The following is a 21,768-nucleotide window of genomic DNA, read 5'->3' on the forward strand; positions in this document are numbered from 1 at the left end:
CATTGGGAGTAATGGGAGCTTTCTTCTTTTGCTGTTTGGTTAGTATGCAGGTTCTTCTTCTTCTTCTTCTTCTTCTTCTTTTGCATCAGATTAAACCTTCTCTCTCCATGCAGTAGTCTTTATACAGACTTAGAATGACATTTTTGTTGATGATGTTGGTTGGTTTCTGAACAGATAATTGTGAAAGCCTGGTAGAGTTGCCATATTTCACAAAGTAAAAACCAGGACACCCTAAAAGTTGTTGAGCTTTTTAAATTTATTTACAAAACGCCAGAAATTGACGTGCCTAAGATTCAGGACAAAGTGCCGCCTTTCGGAAATCCCCCACAATATTTATAATTAACACCAGGAGATACTGAGCCAGATCCACATAGATCACAGTTATAGACTATCTTATTCATATCATGAGTATGTGACAGAGTTGACAATTTATTCATTTTCTTCACTGACATTGTCCTTTATATATATGCTATAAAAATGTTAAGAAATCTGTCATGTTTACCTTGAGATAGATAGATAGATAGATAGATAGATAGATAGATGATAGATAGATAGATAGATAGATAGATAGATAGATAGATAGATATCTACATAATACTCTTTATGCATCTCTAGAAACGTAATTTGAAAACATTTTTTCCTCCTAACTCAGGTAGAATTACCTTACCCAGAAAAACCCTCCAAATACATTTTTTCCTTCCCCAACCCTTCCCACCCCGTACAAAATTAGGGTAATGTCGGGCAAATGGCATTTCTTGGTCTCACTGTCATCAAGAAGTTGTTTAGGCTGTTACCTAAGGAATATGTGAGAAAAAGCAAAGAATCACAAATTGGGAAAGAGCTGTTCTAGACAGTATTTCCTCTAGAGTGTGTATTGACAAATGTTCAACTGAGCCTTTGTATCTTGGTGCTTAAAACTTTTTTTTAATATACACTGTGTATTTCTGGACTTCTAAAAGTTCTGGTAGCCAACAGAAATAAGCCGTTAATTCCCCCCCCCCCGAACAATAGGTTTGCTTAACACTGTTTGTGGTACCACAGTGCCCAGATCCAGGAAGGGCAATCTGCACGCCATAATTACATTTATGTAGGATTACCATCTGCATCCAGCTTGCACACCGTAAATAAGAGAGACATGCCAATTGCATCAACAGCACCTGTCCCCTAATATAGGAATAGAGGACTGAATCAAAATAACTCTTTCCCATCCAGAAGATTACATCTTTTGCCAGTCAGAATCTCTGTGTCAGGGCCATCATATATAAACATGCTCAAACCTGAATAAATGTTAAGATGCTATCCCCCAAAATGAACCAATATGGAGCAAGAAGAAAAGTACCATTGACTATCCTAGACACTAATTTGTATTTACTTCTTATTTCTGCAGGCATTTCCTATTCAAAACAGGAACAGGGACAACACCACTGTTCAGTACTGCGACACCGGGTTACACCATGGCATCCGGCTCGGTTTATTCACCTCCGACACGGCCACTACCTAGGAACACCTTATCAAGAAGTGCTTTTAAATTTAAAAAGTCTTCAAAGTACTGTAGCTGGAAATGTACAGCACTCTGTGCTGTAGGGGTCTCTGTGCTACTGGCAATACTACTATCTTACTTTATAGGTAAGTTTGCTTTTTATGATTATTGTCATTATAAATCTATCTATCTTGGTTTCTGGTTATATATGGACACTGGCAAACTGCATAATATACAGCTGTCTTTTTATCCACAAGTGCTGGTAACAATAGAGGCGATGAAAGCAATTTAATTAAAAGTCCTTCAGATGGAATAGAAAATATCTGTGTTTTGTAACCATTTTCATTCAAAATGGCAAGTGAAATGTCATTTTAAAAAACTGAACTATAATTTAGAAATTCACTACCTTTCCTTTTTAGAAAGGATAAGGCCATAATTCAGCCATCATTTCTCTATTAAAAAGGGGAGTGCGTTTAAGAATTGAGCAAACTCATGCGGGGCGGGGGGCGAATTTGTTTCTGAGAAGAAGCTTAAGTATTTTTACATATGTGAAAATATGTGTACATAATGAGAAACAGATAATTTTATAATTTAATAATATAGAATTTTATGTTTTATGTTTCCATGTTCTGAATAATGATTTCCTTTTACTAAAATACTCAACTATTGATAGTGTGTATTCTAAAGCTTCTGTGGAACTATTTTTTTAAAAAAAACACCATGATGCATACTTAGTTGTAAGAACTAATACAAAGCTAAAACCCCTCATGAAATTAAAATGTTGGTAGACTCTATGTTGAAACAAACTAGTTAAGTTTCAGTCCATGCCACAGCATTGTGCTGAATAAAATCTTTGAAGTGGATCCCTGTTGAATCAGAAGCCACGGTGAATAATGCAAAAAAATAGGCCGCTGAGTAATGTAAGATTTTCACCTTCCCTGCTGATGGAATATGGCTGCCTTGAGAAGATTGCAAGTCTTCCTGTTGCCCAGGAAAGCCAAATGAGTTTTATAGGAATTATGTTGGCAGTTTCGGCTGTATATTGCTATTTGAGTCCTCAGTGGATTTTCTTTGTCCTCTTTGATGCATACATTGTGATTTTCTGTGATCAATGTATGGGCCATGTTTAAGCAGCATAGTCCATAGATGGTGGATGATGTAGTTACATTAACCAGTTTATGTTTTTATTTAGATTTATAGCCCACTCTACTCCCACTTTCCCTGCCCCTGCAAAGTGTCAAAGCAAATTACATATATACATGTCTTGAAACATTTAAAACAGCTAAGCCTGCATTCCTGAGCAGTTATGCAGATTTAAGTATCACTGATGTCAAGCATATGATGATTTTAATCATGTGTAGGCTGGATTGCAACCCAAAATATTAAGTATATGAAAATATAAACATGCAATTAATAGCCCTTTTTACAATTTAACTCTGTTAAATCAAATGTATTTTTATCCTTACCAAGGCATTAATTTTAGATTTTGTGTTAACTAAATTAGTGGTTTTCTTTAACCTAGAGGGGGTCTAAAAGTTGATAATAAATGCTGCTGCAGAACTGACCTTATTTTTCCACTTCTTAAATTTTGAAGCAAACAGTGTTGACTCTTGGTGGGCAGATAACCCATTAATGGCCCTTTACCTGTATTTATGATACCCTTGCCCATCCTTCTAATGCTTGAAGAAGGAGACAGTGCCATTTTGGATGTGCTGTTTGTACCCTAGAGGAGCCCTCATAGCATAACACCATCTTGTAAGTCCCATTTGCTCATCTGTTTGCACTGCTGCTGCTTTCTAAAGGCAACTTTTCAATGACAAATTTAAGGCTGTGTACCTTAAACCCGCCGTTAAAAATTGTCTGTACAGTAGTGGTGGTGCATTTAAATAACATTAAATCTTTGTATTGTTTTTATCGGGTTTTTTATCATGTTTGTCATCCTGGGCTCCTTTGGGAGGAAGGATGAAGCTTTACAGTAAAAAAACCCAATATAAAATGTTGAAATTAGCTAACTATAATGGAATTGGTAGAGTATTCAGCAGGACTGAGCCGCTTGGTTTCTTGTTGCTGTCAAATGAGCCTTGCCAACTCAGAGAACAACTAATGATGCTCCTGCAGATGATTTCAGTGATCAAGCTGGGGTATATTATCGTAAGTTGATGTTATTATTTGAAAACAGGCCCATTCATGGCTGGTAGAAAGCAGCTACAGGTTTTGTTTTGATATTTTTTACATTTTCTTGCATGGTACACTATTTAAAAGGTGCTGCAAAACACAAAATTGTCATGAAAAATACTTAAGGATCATTCCATATAATGGGGCCCATCATAAGGGATAAAACAAACCCCAGGATACATGCAAAACCACCATTCAAATATGGATGTTGCCCAGTGAGACAGAACCGATGAAGAATGAGGACTTGTGATATCAGGAAATAAAATGCTAAATAGAGAATGAGACAGTTACAATGACTTGCAGTGTTTCCACACAGATGAAAAACGATTTGAGATATTAATGTTGCTGCATGTATTAGAATACCCGTACTTGTGCCATATACCTACTTAGGTGTTGAGAATATTTTTTAAAAATATATATATATAATTCCTCAAACTGAGAGCCATACAGCATTTTATATAATTTGATTCTGTTGAGAATGGGTATAGCTATGCTGCATTTCATCACAAATAACTAGTTCATCTGCCTGCTGAAATAAACAATTCACAGGGATTGCCTTCTCTATGTATTCAACAGGGAGCTCTTTATGTACTGGTGATATTACTGATATTTCAGCTAACTCAGCAACCTAAATGTAAAACCTGGCACTCAGGGACACACTTTGAAGGTTTTGGGGTCCATAAAGCAGTTAATGGATTAAATTCACTTGTATATGGAGCTTTCCCATCTCTTCAGATGTAATATGAAATTCTCACTTAATAGGCCATCCAAGTATAATTCACGATGAGTTACTTAATATGAAATTGAAATGGTTTCCCATTTTATTTACCTGTTTCATAACAACGTGCTTTAAACAAAGTAGTGAGATGAGAAATTATTGGCTGTGGAAATATTAGCTGTAGTAGGAAGTCACTTTTGAAGAGCCAGTTTGTAGCTGTTTCTAACGTTACACAAAACCATTACCCCAACCGAGACAAGTTGCAACCTGTACTGAAAAATGTGCTAATATATATTGATAATGAAAGGTTGGAAAACCTATTAAAATTCTGTATTGTGGTGTCGTAAATGGGACAAATTCTGATTGAGGCACACAAAGCACTTTATCACAGATGATTCATAAATGGGCTTTGCAGTAGAACTGATACAGTCATGCCGTCTAGCATAGATATAGAATATAAGTTGGCGTGCATTCCAAGTCACTGTATTTATTTAATTGTTCAAGTGAAGGAAATGCATTTTTAAAGGACTTTTTTTGTTGCCTGCAGTAGTGCAGAAGGAAACCTAGCTTCCTAAAGTGGAGCCTCATCTCTCCAATCTTTCAGCTATGCAGCTGTTTTGGCTAGCTGGCACAGGGGTAAGCAGGGAGGGACTGGTGTGTGTTGTCATTCTTCCAATACCATGACAACAAAGCCTTTGGTGATGCAGTGATTCAGAGAAAGGAAATGGGGGAACAAAGGGATGCAACATGAGAGAGAGGGAAAAGCCAGGAGGTCACAACAAGGAGACAGGAGAACAACAAAGAGGAAAGCAAGAGAAAACATAAGAAAGTGAATGGGAAACCAAAAAGTAGCTTGAGCAAAGCCAAAAATCTAATCCCCAGAATGTAGAGAAAAGCAAAAAGAAAGATGGGGGTGTGTGAGAGAGAACAAGTTGTTTAAACTCTTAGGAATGGTGTGTAATTTATATATGAAAATAAATAAAATGTATCCTAAAAAGGTTGAACATGCTTCTACTTTTCTTCATTGAAAAGGTGAAAGACAATTAAAGGAAGCAACTGTAACATACTTTTAAGCATGCTTAAATACCACTGAATACTATTTTTTTAGAAGACCAATATTTTCCAAAGAAATCATCAGACTTAAATAATCCTATGCCACACGCTCTGCAGTTTAAGTGAGAAACAGTCCCCTTCATCCCTTACCCTTGACATAATCCCCATCTTTCCTCTGTTGTTGTAATGAGGGGCTGATATTGCAGGAGACAGAAAACTGGGTTGGGCTGGGTTCTTTCATTTGCCTGTGAAATGCAAAAAAGAAAAATCCCCACATCTTCTCAAGTATGTCCAGTAATTGTGATCTGAGCATGTCGTCTTCAATGCACAAAAAACCCAGGCTGAGAAAAAAATTGGGAGAGGGAAAATCTTGTTATGAGCCACTTTACTATATTTAGACCCTTCTCAGGTTGTGTGAACATACGCTTTAGGGCAGGGATGATTAACTCATGTGCGCCAGCCCCCTGCCCAGCTTAATATCCTGGTTGTAGCATGGCAATATCAGCTTAGCAAATTAAAACTAATCAGTCTTGACAAAGAATTTTGACAGCACAGTGGAACCTTGTATTACATACTGCCCCCTTTACGAATGCTACGGGTTACATGCTCTGCTAACCCGGAAGTAGATGCCCCTTGTTGCGACATTTGCCCCGGGATGTGAGCGGAAGTCGTGCGGCAGCAGTGGGAGGCACCATTACAGAAAGTGCGCCTCATGTTACGAGCGGTTTCCTGTTACGAACAGAACTCCGGAACGGATTAAGTTCATAACCGGAGGTACCACTGTAACAGATTCTGGGCTGCATTTACACGGTACCAAATTAAAAAGTGATCACCAACACATTTACTGGAGACTTGTGGCTTTCAGTACATCGCTGGCTTATTTCATATTCTGGATTTTGGTTATATGTTTTGGAAAATCTTTTAGTGTGTTTTCATGGACACAAGACTGCAGGACAAGTGTCACTGCAAACAATCCTATGTCAATGCATTTTACCTTTGTGTTTCTGTTCAATTTTCATTTTCTTTTATCCTTTCCCATCTCTGTTGGTGTCATCCTGTGTTTGGTTACTGGCCCCATTTGATTTATGTTTCTTCTCTTAAGCTTCTTTCAATGGAAGGGACAATTTGGGGACAGTTCAGTCCACCTGTATGTACAAAAAAGTAGTCTGTAAAAAACTGGCTCCAATAATTATAAATACTGTAATGTGTTATTACTAATTGAGATGTTATAAATAATGTCTAAGGGTTAAATAATGTTTTGATGTGGCATTATTATGACTGTGAAGTAGGTTTATTCATCAGTAGTATTTTGACTAAAATGGAGCTTGACTTATTTGTCAGCCTTTTCTGCAGTTCTAACCTCCCAGCAGCTGTCATGTCTCCAGGTGCATCTGCATTTTATTAACATCTAACTTCAAAAGTTATTACTGAATTACCAAGGGTCAAAAGGAAAATGTATGCCAAGCAGCCTTTTCCTGTAGTAAAACAAATATTTAAATAGCAATAGCAATGTAAAATGCATTTTGTCATTTATATACATGTGTATATATTATATGTCAGCATCATAAATCCTGCTTGATTAAATTAAGCAGCTCATTGGTGCATGAGACCGTGTCTTACTCCTGCTTCTGTGAACCCTTGAGTAAACCCATCCATCTTGAGCTGATCTGAGAAGTGACACAACTGAAACATATCATAGCAAAATCATAATTTGTATTGCAGTACATTTAATATCGTGACATTTAAATCTTTATTCGAAGGGTGTTTTACTATGACACAGTAATCACAAGGACCTTGTACTGCAGGCAGCAAGCCGATGAGAAATACAGCTCTAATGAGTATCATTGACACTTCTTATGGTGATGGCTGCCAGCATGTTATTTTCAGTTGTTTGATTTATAGTTTGCAAAGGGTTATTTCTCTTCCCCAAAAATGAAGATGCAAGACAAATGAGGTAAAGGGCAAAAAATTCAACAATTTAACAAGATCAACAATGAACACAAATATGACTTTTTTGTGCTTGTCCACTCATCCACTTACCTTAAAGATAACAGCAGTGAGCATAAAAATGTGCTATCATTAACCCATTGCATCTTGCCTGGACAGCAGTAGATGTGTTCAAACAAACTGAGTAATTCCGTTTTCATAACACTTCCTGTTGGTCAGCTGTCAGAATTCAGTTACCGTATCTAAGGTAGCCTATATTTAACTCCCTTCATGACTATAGTGCACATGCTAGCTGTGTCAAACTGAGTGTTGCACCAAACCAACCAAATTACCATATCTCCCCATCCCACCCCGCGACTGCTATAACATGAATTAGGCAAATAAGAAATGAGATTTGTTTTGCTGATTGTGGGGTTATTACTTGGTCCCAGAAATGGCAACTACTTAATCCCATACTTTAAATAATGTGGGTACAAGGGGTTAGGTGGGCTAACACGCAGGAAACAATAAGGACAGGGAAGGCAATGCCAGTCTTTTAAAGCCACCTGTACCCCTGATCACTTCAGGTGCCTCAGCGTCTCAATTCATTCTCCCAAAGGGGGTGCAAAAAATTCTCACCTGAACTATGGACAGTGGCAGCAAAATTATGGCAAAAATACCCTCAAATATCAGTTTTTTAAAGTGTGGTAGAAATAGGGTGGCCATATTGCCATATTTCAAAAAGAGATAATCTGATAATCTGGACACAAAAGTTGTTGAGCTTTTTGAGTTTTGCCATTTTTGAAAAGCAATCAACAATATGTCTGGAAAAACGGTATGTCCAGATTTTGCAGATTTCTGCCAGGAGCCTGCTGCCGACTACAATATTCCAAGTATGTCCAGGAGATTCCAGACATATTGCAACCCTAGGTAGAAATTGGTGGCAGTCTGTAAGTTCACCACTGGGTACACCACTAGATGGGCATTTCACTTGTCTACTTTGCAGCTTTTATTCTACTACTGGTTGCCTGGACTTGTTTGTGTAGTCCAGAAGCAACCAATTTGGTGCCCTCCAGATATACCAAGCTTGCATTTTGAGCGCACTGCTTTATGGAAGTGAGTCATGAGCAATTTACACCCGCCAGAAGCTACACCTCAACGCTTTCTACATGCACATTGTCAGGAAGATTTTGGGCATCACACGGCAGAACAGAATCTCAAACAAAGATGTGCTTGTCCCAAGTCCACATTCCCAGCATGTTTACAATCCTATCTCGGTGACGTCTGTGCTGGCTTGGTCATGTCCACAGAACAGAAGATGGCAGGCTCCCCAAGGAGATGCTCTACAAGGAGCTGGCTTCAGGCACTAGGCCTTTGGCAGACCAACTCTGTGTTACAAAGATGTTTGCAAGTGTGACGAGAAGCCTGGCAACATCAATCCTGCCATGTGGGAATCCTTTGAAGACAACCACAGTGCCTGAAGACAGACAGTCAGGTTGTGCATCCATAGCAGTGATCAGAGGAGAAATGACCTCTGGAAGGAGCACAGAAAGAAGAAACGCCATGGTGCATTTGCAGCAGCACAACAGGACACCTTCATCTGCCTCAGCTGGAACAAAACGTGTCTCTAGAACTCTTTTTAAAGAAGCAAAGGGTATAATATATATATATATTTTAAAAAATACAGTTTTAATAAGAATTCTGAAGGTAACCTTTTTTTAAAAGAAATGCTGTATTATTGGGTTTGGTGGACCTAAGTAATGGGAGATCAATCCCAGATAGTTTTTCTACTGTCATAGGCAATCATCCCCAGTAATATTTTGAGAAATAGTTATCATGGAAATGCCTTCTACCTCATACAAAGCTCAAAGCATAATACAATATTTACAATTTCAGCACTGCACACTATTAATATTTGATTGGTGTTGCAAGTGTCGCATGTTGTTGTTGTCAGTGGCACTGAAAAGAAAATACTCAGTGGGGCAAGCAGCCTGTACAAAAAGAGATAAAGCAAGATAATTGGCAGTCAGAAGGATAAAAACAACAAGATAAGATATCAACGAATTTAAAGTATAATGGTTCACCAATCATCACCAACCTCCACCTTGAAATAGGCTCATTTTCAACTAAAGGGTTTATCACAAATTTGTTTTGCAAATCACACTGCTGCGTTTTATTTTCTGGGTTTGTGCAGTATGGCAAACTGAAACTGCATTTTTGATAATACCAAATTAAATTTTGAGCAAGCCACCCCTAAAATCCTAACAGAACATAGATATATGTATATAGTGATTCCCCCCCCTCACCCCCAGAAAGGTTGACCATCTTATCTTATCTGATAATCTAGAAGAGAGATGAATAATTATCTAGATATTTTACAAGTAGAAAGTTTCCTTAGAGAGCTAAGAGTAGTATAAAGTCTGTGGAGCATCATTAATTCATTTCAAATTTTATCATGCTATTAGCGCGGTTCTTGTTAGCTCAACTCTTATGTCTTTCTGTGTTTTGTTTTTTACTTTCTACACTTTCATTTTGAGCACCTTTCCCTGCTTACTTTCCTGTTTACTTGTGACTTAAAATCTAGGCATCTAATCTTTTATTAAATTTAAAATATTACCTATACTTCAAGCTTGTATGGATTAATACACAGTAAAAAAATATATTGTTCCAGCATCTTGAAGAGCTCATTGTTTAAATGAAGGATTGGGAGCCTGCAACCCTAGCCAGCATGGTGAATGTCCAGGGGTGAAGAGAGTTATAGTAAAACATCTGGTTCGCCACTGGTTCCCCTGATTTAAACTAAAATCTTGTTATTTATGTTAGTCTGTATGCATTGCCTAGTCTGTATACCATAAACCTTCGTAGAGTACTAGTCCAGCCTTCTAACTAAAGGAGATTATGGTGTTAATATGAGTGCTGTGAGTGATGATAAGGAATATAATTGAATTCAGATATAATTGAAGTAAAATATAGAGTGCTCCTGTTCAGGTTGCCCACCAGCTAGCCATGCCATCTTCCAGAAAAGTCTGTTCACCACCCCACTTTTCCATTTGCAGCAGACACTCTGTAGCCACTCAGCATCCTTTGTCCTCCTTGGGCTGTTTTGGGGATGTTGTTTTGGTCCCCTCATATTGTTTTGCCTAAAGATTTTGTGGTTCTTCTGCAAAACTTCTGGATCTTCTGAGGCTGCTGACAACTCCATCTTAATTTCTCAATGACCCTGTTTTGGCTACAACTTGAAAGCATTTACCACCTGAGTTTGCTAGAAGATACCTTTTGTTACAGTATTTAAAAAGTCTCTGGAGGTTCTAAAGTTGAAAATGTGGCTGGCAGCCTGGTGCTATGGGTGATTACAGAGAGCTGCTGCTCAGGATTGCACTGGTGGAAACTAGTCAGAATCCTGTTCCTAATTGGCAACCTGTTGTCTATAATGACATTTGATATTTGGATTTTTTCCCCTATGCGCTTTGCATTCATTGCTGTTCCTCGATTGTTTACCTCATTCTCTGACTTCCCCTGAGATAATCTGTCACAAACTTGAAAGCTTCATTAGCACCTTATTGACTTGTCAGAGCCAGAAAGACCTATCATTACTCTGGTCCTATTGCGGTTGACTTCATCACCCCTGCTCCGAAAATAGTTGCAGAACTGTGCTTTCCCCTATGCTACACCATGATTACCAGATTGCCACCACAGATTGTGTTCAATCATGTATATATGTTAAGTGATCATTGGTTATCATTGGTATTATTATTATTATTATTATTAATTATTATTAAGTTTTTCATGAGAAATGACCCAAATCAACTCACAAAATGATACAAACGTTAAAACCAAGTTGAAAAATGAAAACCTAAAAACATGTCCATAATATATATATATATATAAAGACAGGTCTAACCCACCCAACTAAAGGATAAGCAAAAAAGAGGCCACAAGTACCTAAATACCCACCAAATGAAGGGCCAGAAGTCTGGTGAGTATTTTTTTTTAAAAAAAAATGCCTGACACCTAAAAATAGGTTAGGGTTAGGGTGGATGCTGGGGGAAGAAGAGGGAGGGGGTGGCATAGAAATAGAAGGCGCTAACCAATTTAACTCTAGCTGCACTCACTATTGGATCTGGTAGATGAGCAGTCCATCATAGAAAAGAGTTTACTTTCCCTGCATTGGCACAATAATCTTTGGTTCAATTTCATCCACTGGTAGCTATACCCAGCTGAGCCATTTATACCACAGAGATGGAAGCTAATACTTCATAGACATTGAATTATATTGGTAGTGTGCCTTTGCAATTAGCAAGTTATTTAAAAATGAATGAAAACAATTTAGGAGCAACCATATGTATTTGGTATGTACAAAGTTCAGAAAGCCAGGCTGTGCATCTCAGGGTTGAAGTTGTCTTGCTTAATAGATGATGAACTAGGACTTGCCTATATATGCCTTGCAGAACAGCATAGTGCAAACCATATAACCTACCTTATGATTGTTACTCATGTTGCTTTGACAATTTAGTCTCACACCTGAAAATATTTTTCCCACTAGAAATATATAGTTAAATCCCAAGGATATCTGTAGTCTCCATTGTAGATTCATATAATGGTAGGTTATAGTGTGTTGTGATGGTAAAGCTTACATGAATGCTTGGATGTAAAACATTAGGATTCCCCTTGATATTAAAACTAATCAGGCAAGATAATTATTTTGATTTACTTCTGTGAAATAGTATCACGCATAGCAAATGGCTTAAGAACTCCATGTGAAAATTTGTGTATGAATACAAGCTCAGTGAGCATTTTTGCAGATAGGTTGGTCTGCAGTTTTGTTTTCTGTACAGTTCAAGGCAGTAGATATTTTTATGACACCACATTGCAAAATAAGAAAATGCAAAGTAGGCAGTAGATATTTTTATGACACTGCATAGCACACTAAGAGGATGCAAAAATATATGTTTAAGCACCATATATTTAAAAGATGAATGATTAGTGTTGGAAACAAACCACTACATTCATTTAGGTTTCACAACACCATTCAATATTTAGCTGAATAGACCTAGACTATGCTTAATAGTCCTAGATTGGCCACTGTTGCCGAAGCAGGAAGTACACCACCAAAAAGAGGTCAAAATAAGTCACAGATTCACACATGCTAATTTATATGTATAGATGCAAATGTAGAATTTAAATAGAAATAGATATCTCACTCTAGGGGAAAAGGCTATGACCAGGTGAACTGTGTGCATGTGTTGTAGTAGAAGTGGCGATTTTCTAGCCATAATATTTTCTTTCTGTAACTCTTTATATCTAAACTGGATTTGAACTGGACACATCTTCAAAAAGAAGGCTATCATTGATAGGGCACATAGATACAAACTAATACCCTGTATGCATGAGATGAGTTTGATGGGCAGATTCACACACAATTTAATCCCACCACATCTGTTAATATGTTAATCAGCCATTGTGGATTGCACATCTTGAATTTCACATTTAACAATTTAAAATGAACTCTATCATGATCTTCATTTATCATTCACTTTTCAATTTAAACCAATTATAAATTTAAAATATAAATTTAAAACAATGAAGTTTTTCCCCTTCTGATTTATGATTCAAGGGGATGTAAAACCTTTCCAGTCTTACAGAATACAAGGCACAATGAGAATGCTAATTTGATAGGACTGTATATGTGAGAGAGATATTTAACATTGTAAATGCACTATCCTCCTTAGATAACTTTATGGAACTCAAGTTTTCCCATTCATGCAATGAAAGGTCAGCAGATTGGGTTGATTGCTCCACCCACGGTCGTAAGTCAGGAAACAACGTTTGGGGACTCCCAAGTCTCTATTTTGTTCCTGCCTTCATTGAGTGTAGCCAAATCACATTCTGCTCCCAACTTCTTCTCTCCTGACTTACTCCTGTCTTTATAGAAGCCTTTTACTGCCCCTCTTAGAAATACCTCATTGCTTTCAGGAAGCCAGGATCCTTTTCGTCATGGATCTGTGACTCATCACTCTCTTGGGCGGACACTTAGCTGGAGAAGCCCAGAGTAGGCTAGTGGGAACAGCTGTTTTTTTCCACTTTCATTTTTGGTGCAGAGATCGGGAATACAAACCCTTTTCTTTGGCTCTTCCCCACATCCGCTAAGCTTCTGCTTCATCTCTCCACTCTCACCAAGCCAACCAGATTGGGATAGATCTGGTATGTACCGATCTGCTGACCTTTCATTGCAGGAATGGGGGAAAAATACTCTTGTACCTACCTGAAGCATAGTTTTCCATTCCCAATGAAAGGTTAGCAGAGCCTCCACCCTTGAGGCTAGCTGCAGTGGCTCCATTTCTCCTTCCTTTATTTCTGGGATGTAGGCTCTCTTTTTTCCTTCTTAACTCCTTTCTTTAGCTCAAGCTTGATGAGTTTGCAAACTGAATCCTGGGAGCCCTACATCCCAAAATGTTCCTGCCTGCCTTCAGCCATGGACAGAGCAATCAACACAATGTGCTGACCTTTCATTAGGAATAGAAAATAGAAAACTATGCTTCGTGTAAGTGCAGTTGTACTTTTCACAGAGGTGACATGTTCCTGAAGAACTTTGAAGAGCTTTTCCTTTGCACTTGTTTCCTTATCCTCCAAAACCATATTAAGTATTTAACAGCTATGACAAATCCAATGGAAAAATGCATGGACTTGCCTTGTAGATGTTTTTCTCTTATTCATTCTCCAATATCCCTTTTATTTTCCTGTAGCCACTTGAAATAAACTTACAAAACTGAGGTTTGGTGTATTAGAAGATGAATGTGTTCAAACATTGTGGAGGGTGAAAGTATTTAAAGGAACCTGTAGGGAATAACAACTGCATTGTGGACAGAAAATATACAAAAGCTGTTTCCCTATCCCTCTCAAAACACTCTCCTTCAATAGAGACTGGATGCTGAGTACATAAGTAATGGCACTGATTAACATTTTATCCAGATTAATGTAACATGGGAAATAACCATTGCAATTTTTAGACAAGTGCCTTACATGTCTGCTTGGCGAACTAAAAGCAAGTCTAGAAACTCCTCTTTTAACTGTTGCTGAACAACTGTGAAATGAAAAATGAAAAATATTTGTTAAGATTTTCTCTAACCTTTTTTTGAATAAATAGCAAGTTTTAGAAAATTCATCCACAACATCATCTTGACATATTTTTGTAGATTGTAGTGTGAAAACAGAAATGGAAACTATACAATCAAGATTAGATCTTCCATTCATAAAACTTCAAATTAATGGATTGATCTAATCCACTCACAAGAATATATTATGCTTTCAGCCATCCAATGACAAGAGATATGGGTGCAGTATTAGAAAGGCTAGGAAAGTTTTCATGATAGCATGAACTGCATTCATTGTGCAGCTAGATTTGATGGGTACATTTTTGCTTTCAGAAGATAAATTTGAAGCATGCTACATTAGTTACATCTAACAAACACCTCAGCTTCTGTAGTCCTTTTTTCCCCTAGTAGTTGAATCCACACATTATCGTGACATGTTAAAATTCCAGAAGAGTGATGTTAACTGTAGCAGCAAAAAGAAAAACAAACTATAATACCATAAAGGCTAACTGTCATAATATGGCATGAGCTTTCAGAGGCAAGAGGTATGAAACAGACGAAATAAAATAAGAATGTGATGAGTATATATGCACCATCTTTAATAACAGGCAAAGATAGCCAGAAAATGACATTTTTATTTTTATCTTATTTTTATCTTTATTTTTATCTTACAAAGTGACTGAGGCAGAAGCTGTGAAGAAAGCAAGGTCTTTTAATTAATTTTCTCTCTCGGAAATTAAAGCAATAAATATAGGAGTGAATGGAGATGCTACTGTAAACATCAGACCCTGGAGATTGTCAAACTTCATCAGCAAATGATGATAACTCTTCAGCGGTGATTGTTAATATTCACTGGTAGTTGTCAACATATACTGGAAGAATGTTAAAAACTATATCCGCAGCTTCAGATTTCTGACATTCACAGTAATCGACATTGCTAAGTATTAAATCAGACTAGTTGAAACATTCTAAGTAATGAATATTTAGAACGCACATGCCCAAGTGGGAATCAGTCTTTGTGTTTTTTTTCTATTGAAACCATGATATTGAGACAGTGTAACTGACAGTACATTGGCCTTAGGGATTCTGCATACTCATAGTAAACTAAGGCAACAATAAAACATAAGCAGTAGGCAAGTCATGAAAAGGAATTTCATGTGCAGGGTATTCATAATATGGGTAAATCTGGCAGTGTTCCAGATATGATGTTTAGACAGGAAGAGTGGTATTGGGAATAAGTAATTATTAAGATGTAGAAAAGGAAATAGATGTAGAAAAGGAAATAGATCTTAGAATCAAAGATCTGAAACATAGTTCTTTATGTACCTTAGAGAAAATTTCAACTTTCTGGTTATGAGAGCAACAGAAAAGTGGGAAACAATGAAATGATCTATGTGTATTGTTCATAGTTATTACCAGTGCCATCAACTGGGCTAGTGATATTAATTAGGATGGAGCTGAAAGGAAGACAGAGTTTCACAACTACTTTCACACCTTTGAAAAGCACATGCCTTCGATTGCTTGAAACTGAACAAAAATACTCACCTGGGACTGGGTGGGATAATAATTAGGCAATGCTTCCTGTCTTGCTATGTTTCATCGCTGTGAAACTGCCACAGCACAGCATGGCAAAACAGAGAACCATCCGCCCTGTCAAATCAACAAGGCTGTTACTTCAGAAGCAGTTCAGTGAGGCAATGCAGGAAGAATCTCCAGGTAACTACTAGTAATCTGGAGAGTAACGGCACTGTCTCAACACTTCCAGGAAACCATTTGTTTTAAGATGAAGTGAGTTGCTCTGGGAAGGTAAGGGAAGTATGGAGAGTGATGTGGGAATTATGCTATAGTAAGAAGTGACTGAGAGTTGTGCCATGGTGGTGACCTGCATTATGTTTAGTGACCAGAACTATTTATTCTTGCTAAAACTGCTTTGCGCCTTTGAAGTGGATTCAGTAATTACGGTATTACCTAAACCAAAAACAAATTCTGAACAAATTAAATGCTTATGTGTACGAACACGCCTGTTACTATGTTTAAAAATACAAAACTCAGATATTCTTTGTAAAAGGCGAACTTCACTACTGGTTTATTGTGGATTGTTTCTTATCTCTCGTGAATTATTAAATGATATGTTTTCTTTGTCCCCAGCAATGCATCTATTTGGCCTCAACTGGCAGTTACAGCAGACTGAAAATGACACATTTGAAAATGGAAAAGTGAATTCTGATACTGTGCCAACACACACTGTGTCATTGCCTTCTGGTGAAAATGGTAAGAGAGCATCTTACTTCTGTTTAGCTTGCCTTTTAAATATATCAATATTATTAAGGTTCTCTCTCATTTCACAATTGTTCCGTCCCCCTCATTTATTGAAATTTCAGTGTTTAAAAGGAAGAAAACTGAGAACTGCCAAGTCACATGTGATGCAGGGCTTTGCATCTTTAATAGCTGTGAAGAAGTTAAAATTTGGTAACCTTGCATAGGCCAGTCGTCTACTGTGTACACATACTTACTATGGGGTCCAGAATGTAAAAACCGCTTGTTATCCTACATGGAATATGGCTCCATTTGGTGACGCTACACTATGCGATCTCTTTGCTGTCTTCACTGTCACCAAGCCAGTGTTAATATGGGCTCTTAACAGATTCAGATTCATCCCAAGTCTTTCTCCACCATCGCTCTGCCTATCAAAGCACTTCATTGCTTTTCGTCTTTCAGAAGCAGTAGGAGAGAATACCTCATAGTGATTGTGTCAACTGCCTGAGTCACCTCCCCATTCCACAGATCAAAGAATCCACAGCATTCAGGAATCCTTCTAGATCCAGAAGTCTCCAAGCAGGGAGCATTTTAATTGGGTTCCTACCCTGTAGAGATCATGCGTTCCAGCAAACCTCAACCACATCAGGCAGTGATCTGCCCATAGCAATTGAAATTTTTTTTGGGGGGGGGGCCCTAACCATCAGCAGCCTTGCCTTCATTAGCAGCAACTACCACTGATGTTACCTCAAAGAGGTCTCCCCCACTGGTCTATGGCAAGGCCAAGGGATATTTCCCACTCAAAATCACCTCACAGGCCAACACATCTGTTATATAGTCTGGCTGTGGCAGGTCTTGTGACTACTCCCAGATCTGCTGTTCCCTCTAGGGCCTAGGCCATTTACTACTACTGCTGGCTCATCTGGAGCTACAGCAACCACAAGAGATATCTTCCCATCCCATGATATTACATTGTGGGACAACACCCATAAAATGGATGCAGTAGTCACTTTGGGACGGGGCTTTGATGTTCATCAGTGGAGGTGGAATTAACTTTACAGTGAAACATGATTGCTTTATTGATTACAGGTGAAAAATGGCTTTGGCATGGGCATTGGGTATGTATCCTGAATCAGCCAACCTGATTGCTGGCTGATAATTCCCAACAGGGTCAATTCTGAGAGCAAACCCAGTCCCTGAAAAAAGCTCTTGAGCATCTGCAGACTGTAAATTATTACACAGGCGACAAAGAAACTAGAATGGCTAAATTGTTGTATCTGTTTGATGTGTGTGGCCTGTTTGCCTTTCTTTGAAAGTACTTAAGGCTTTCCTTGTGTTATATTGAAGATGTATGATTCCCTCCTATTGAAATCTACCAGATCATGTGCAATGTGTTTATATTTTTTGAAAGTTGTATTAGGATTTCATATTGCATCTGCCTCTGCCAGGTAATATATAAAAGTCAAAACTATATTAATTTCGTTGTAGGAGCTTTTAAAACACAAATCACATAAAGGGATTATATTTTATTGACTTTCCCTGATGTTGCCCTTTAAGTTTCTCTAAAACTTCAAAGAGTCCATGCCCTTTTGGCTAACAGATCAATAGTTTTTAAATGGAAAACCTTATTTAAATGGTTGATGAATACTGTATTTACTGCACTATTTTCTTTAAATCTGTTTTCCCATTCACAGTGTACAGGTGACCTCTGTCACTGTGGAGGAAGATAGAAGAAGCCTTTTCTGTTCACTTTTCTGCCCATCACAGTTCCAAATTATAGAAATGATATGACTCAATTTCCCATTTCTGCCATTTTTTAGACATCTTGCCTAAGAAGAATGCTCCTTTATCCCTCCTCTCATTCCTTTCTGCCTCAAATCTGTGCATTGTACTTTGGTATCCATTATCTCTATCCTTATGTGGGCGGCTTCCTACTTAAAGTAAAGAACAAGGGGAGAATCTATTGTGCATTTAATGAATATATATACACTATAGCAGCAGCTGCGGCTGCGACATTCTTCAGCTATGACTAATGAATGCAAACTTCTATATAAAACTTCATTTTCACTATCATTATTGACAATTTCATGGAATATGTGACAAATAGAGTGAGAAAGAGATGTGTTCTTGAAACTGCTAATGTATTGGTATTAAAAAAAGATAAAGAATCAGATCATTATAATTGATGATTTCTAGTACATTCTGTTCAGCTAACTAGTTTTTGCTACAAGATAGTTAACATTTTATGACATTCAATACTGGAACACTGCTACAAGTTACAGCGAAAGGAAAAGGAAGTATAATGATGTTACATTTTGGGATTTTTGCCATTTAGATTGTTGTGGACCTTTGAGCAACAGACAGTTGGTGGAGGAAAAGATGCTCTGCCCACATCAATGCCATGTGAGAAAAGGCTCATGGCATTATCCCCCTGTCTTCCCCACCATTTAGAAAGTTTTCCCATCCCCCCACCCTCATGGCTCAGTAACTGATTGGTGGGTTTCATTGTCCTCCAGCAAGACCAAACCCAATTAATGGTTTCTCATCATCCTGGGAAAAAGTTACAATTCGGGTGCCACAGGGTTCTGTCCTGGTCCCATTGTTGTTCCACATCTTTATAAACGACTTGGATGAAGTAATTGAGGGGATGCTCATCAAATTTGCAGATGATACGAAACTGGGAGAGGTACCTAATGCCACAGAAGACAGAATCAAAATTCGAAATGACCTTAGCATTTGGAGAACTGGGCGCAAACTAACAAGAATTTCAGTAGGGACAAATGTAAGTTTCTGCACTTAGGCATGAAGAATCAGATGCACAAATATAGGATGGGGGACATCTGGCTTACTAGCAGAACATTTGAAAAGTATCTAGGGGTCTTGGTGGACCATAAGCAAAAAAAAAAAGCTAACACTATTCTAGGCTGCATCAACAGAAGTAAAGTGTCCAGATAAAGGGAAGTAATAGTCCCACTCCGTTCTGCCTTGGTCAGACCACACCTGGAATACTGTGTCCAGTTCCTGGGCACCACCATTTAAGGATGTTGACAAGCTGGAGTGTGTACAGAGGAGGGCAACTGAGATGATCAAGGGTCTAGAAGCCAAGCCTTATGAGAACAGTTGAAGGAGCTAGGTATGTTTAGCCTTGAAAAGAGGAGACTGGGAGGAAATATGATAGGCATCTTTAAATATCTCAAGGGCTGTCACAGAGAAGATGGAGCAAGCTTGTTTTCTCCTGCTCTGGAAGGTAGGACTCAAACCAATTGCTTCAAGTTACAATAAAGGAGATTCTGACTAAGCAAATGGAAAAACTTTCTGACAGTAAGAGCTATTTGACAGTGGAAGAGTCTCCCTCTGGAGGTGGTGGACTCCTTCCTTGGAGGTCTTTAAGCAAAGGTTGGATGGCCATCTAGCATGGATGCTTTAGCTGAGATTCCTGCATTGCAGGTGGCTGGACCTGATGATCCTTGGGGTCCTTCAGATTCTATTATTCTAAGACCAGCAGCAAAATTGGCCCATGGGCCATTCGTGCAGTCACCCGACACCAGTGATGCCAGCCAGAGCATTGTCCATCCCAGTCAGGGGAATACTCTCCCTGTTGCTGTTGCCTAATGCTTTGCTCTGTGCTCCAGCTCCAGTACTAGTACTAGTATTCAGGAGCTGGAGTCAGGCATAAGTCAGCAATAGAGCACCTGATGTCAGTGAAGTTAACTCTTTATTCAAAGAAAAAAATAGCTCAGTCTTAGTGATCACAGCAACCCTTCCCAGTAGGTCTTGCCCCAATGAGGCAGTTGTGAGGACTGAAGGTCCCCGCCTTCCCACTGCTTTCTTCCCCAGCAGCCTAAGGCTCCACCGTCTTTTCTTTCATTGCTCCTCCCTCTTCATTTCTCCGCATGTTCTGGGGTTTCTCCAGCTGGTGCCTTCCACCACTCCTCTGCATCCAGCCAGTCCATAACAAGTATACGCTGTGGCCACCCAATAAAAGGCATGCAGGTTACTGAGTGGGGAAGGGCACTGGGAGCTTGCCAGATATGACCATCCCATACCCTACAGAAATAGCCGTTACTGCTGTCAGTCATACTCATATCTGTTGAGGTAGGAGACAGTTCTGCCACATCTGTGGTGGAAAGTATGGTTACATAATGGGAGGCACATGGCTGTGATGTGATGACTAGAAAGTTGTTGGGAATAAGGCTGAAATGGCTCAGCTGATAGCTGGACATACACATATTGACCATGGTGTGATCTAATATATCCAAGTCAACTGTTGCCCAACTGCTAGTGGGTGAATAATAGAATCATAGACTGCCTGGTCTACGTTATGTAAGAAGTATGGGGAAATGGCTGACTTCTGCCATCATTATTTTTTTTCTAGCAACTGGGAGATAGAATGGCATGTTTAATGGAAACAGGACTGTTGCCAGCAAGGGCAAGCTCGCTGTCCATAATGCTTAATTCATATTTCCTCATGTTCTGATACTGTTGCAGCATGTATTCCCCCAATTTCAGTGCTCTATGTTGGCTGGTAGGAATAGGGAAAGACACATTGTAGTGACATCATATATTAGAGCCATATAGAGAGCCAGTGTGGTGTAGTGGTTAAGAGTGGTAGTCACGTAATCTGGGTAACCGGGTTCGCATCTCCGCTCCTCCACACGCAGCTGCTGGGTGACCTTGGGCCAGTCACAGTCTCTCAGCCCCACTCACCTCACAGAGTGTTTGTTGTGGGGGAGGAAGGGAAAGGAGAATGTTAGCCGCTTTGAGACTCCTTAAAGGGAGTGAAAGGCGGGATATCAAATCCAAACTCTTCTTCTTCTTCTTCTTCTAGAGTTAAGTTGAATTTGGAAGTGTTTGGCATGGGGCTGCTATTTTCAGCAGAGTTTTGTTCTTTGTAGCTTGTAGTTCTGCTCTGAATATTCTGCATTGTACGACGGGAAAACTATACAGTCTTTATTCTGAAACAAAATGAGAAGTGAATTGAATGGAATGATGTATGCCCAGGCAGACATTATATGCGTAAATAAATGGAAAGGGACTAAGGCCACAATCCTAGCCCCACTTACCTGGAA

General features: G+C 38.7%; 1 protein-coding gene across 18 annotated transcripts in view; it reads left to right on the top strand.

The window, feature by feature from the left end:
• The window catches only part of TENM3 (teneurin transmembrane protein 3), a 1,235,569-nt gene that overhangs the window by 1,120,646 nt on the left and 93,155 nt on the right, over nucleotides 1-21,768 (top strand). For all 18 annotated transcript variants that reach the window (XM_083456978.1, XM_083456989.1, XM_083456990.1 and 15 more), the window contains 2 exons: nucleotides 1,388-1,626; nucleotides 16,592-16,714. In XM_083456978.1, coding sequence (XP_083313104.1) covers nucleotides 1,388-1,626; nucleotides 16,592-16,714 — 362 coding nt within the window. The remainder of the gene's footprint in view (nucleotides 1-1,387; nucleotides 1,627-16,591; nucleotides 16,715-21,768) is intronic.

The sequence above is a fragment of the Podarcis tiliguerta genome, assembly GCF_965153285.1.
Source record: "Podarcis tiliguerta genome assembly, chromosome: 9".
Classification (NCBI taxonomy): domain Eukaryota; kingdom Metazoa; phylum Chordata; class Lepidosauria; order Squamata; family Lacertidae; genus Podarcis; species Podarcis tiliguerta.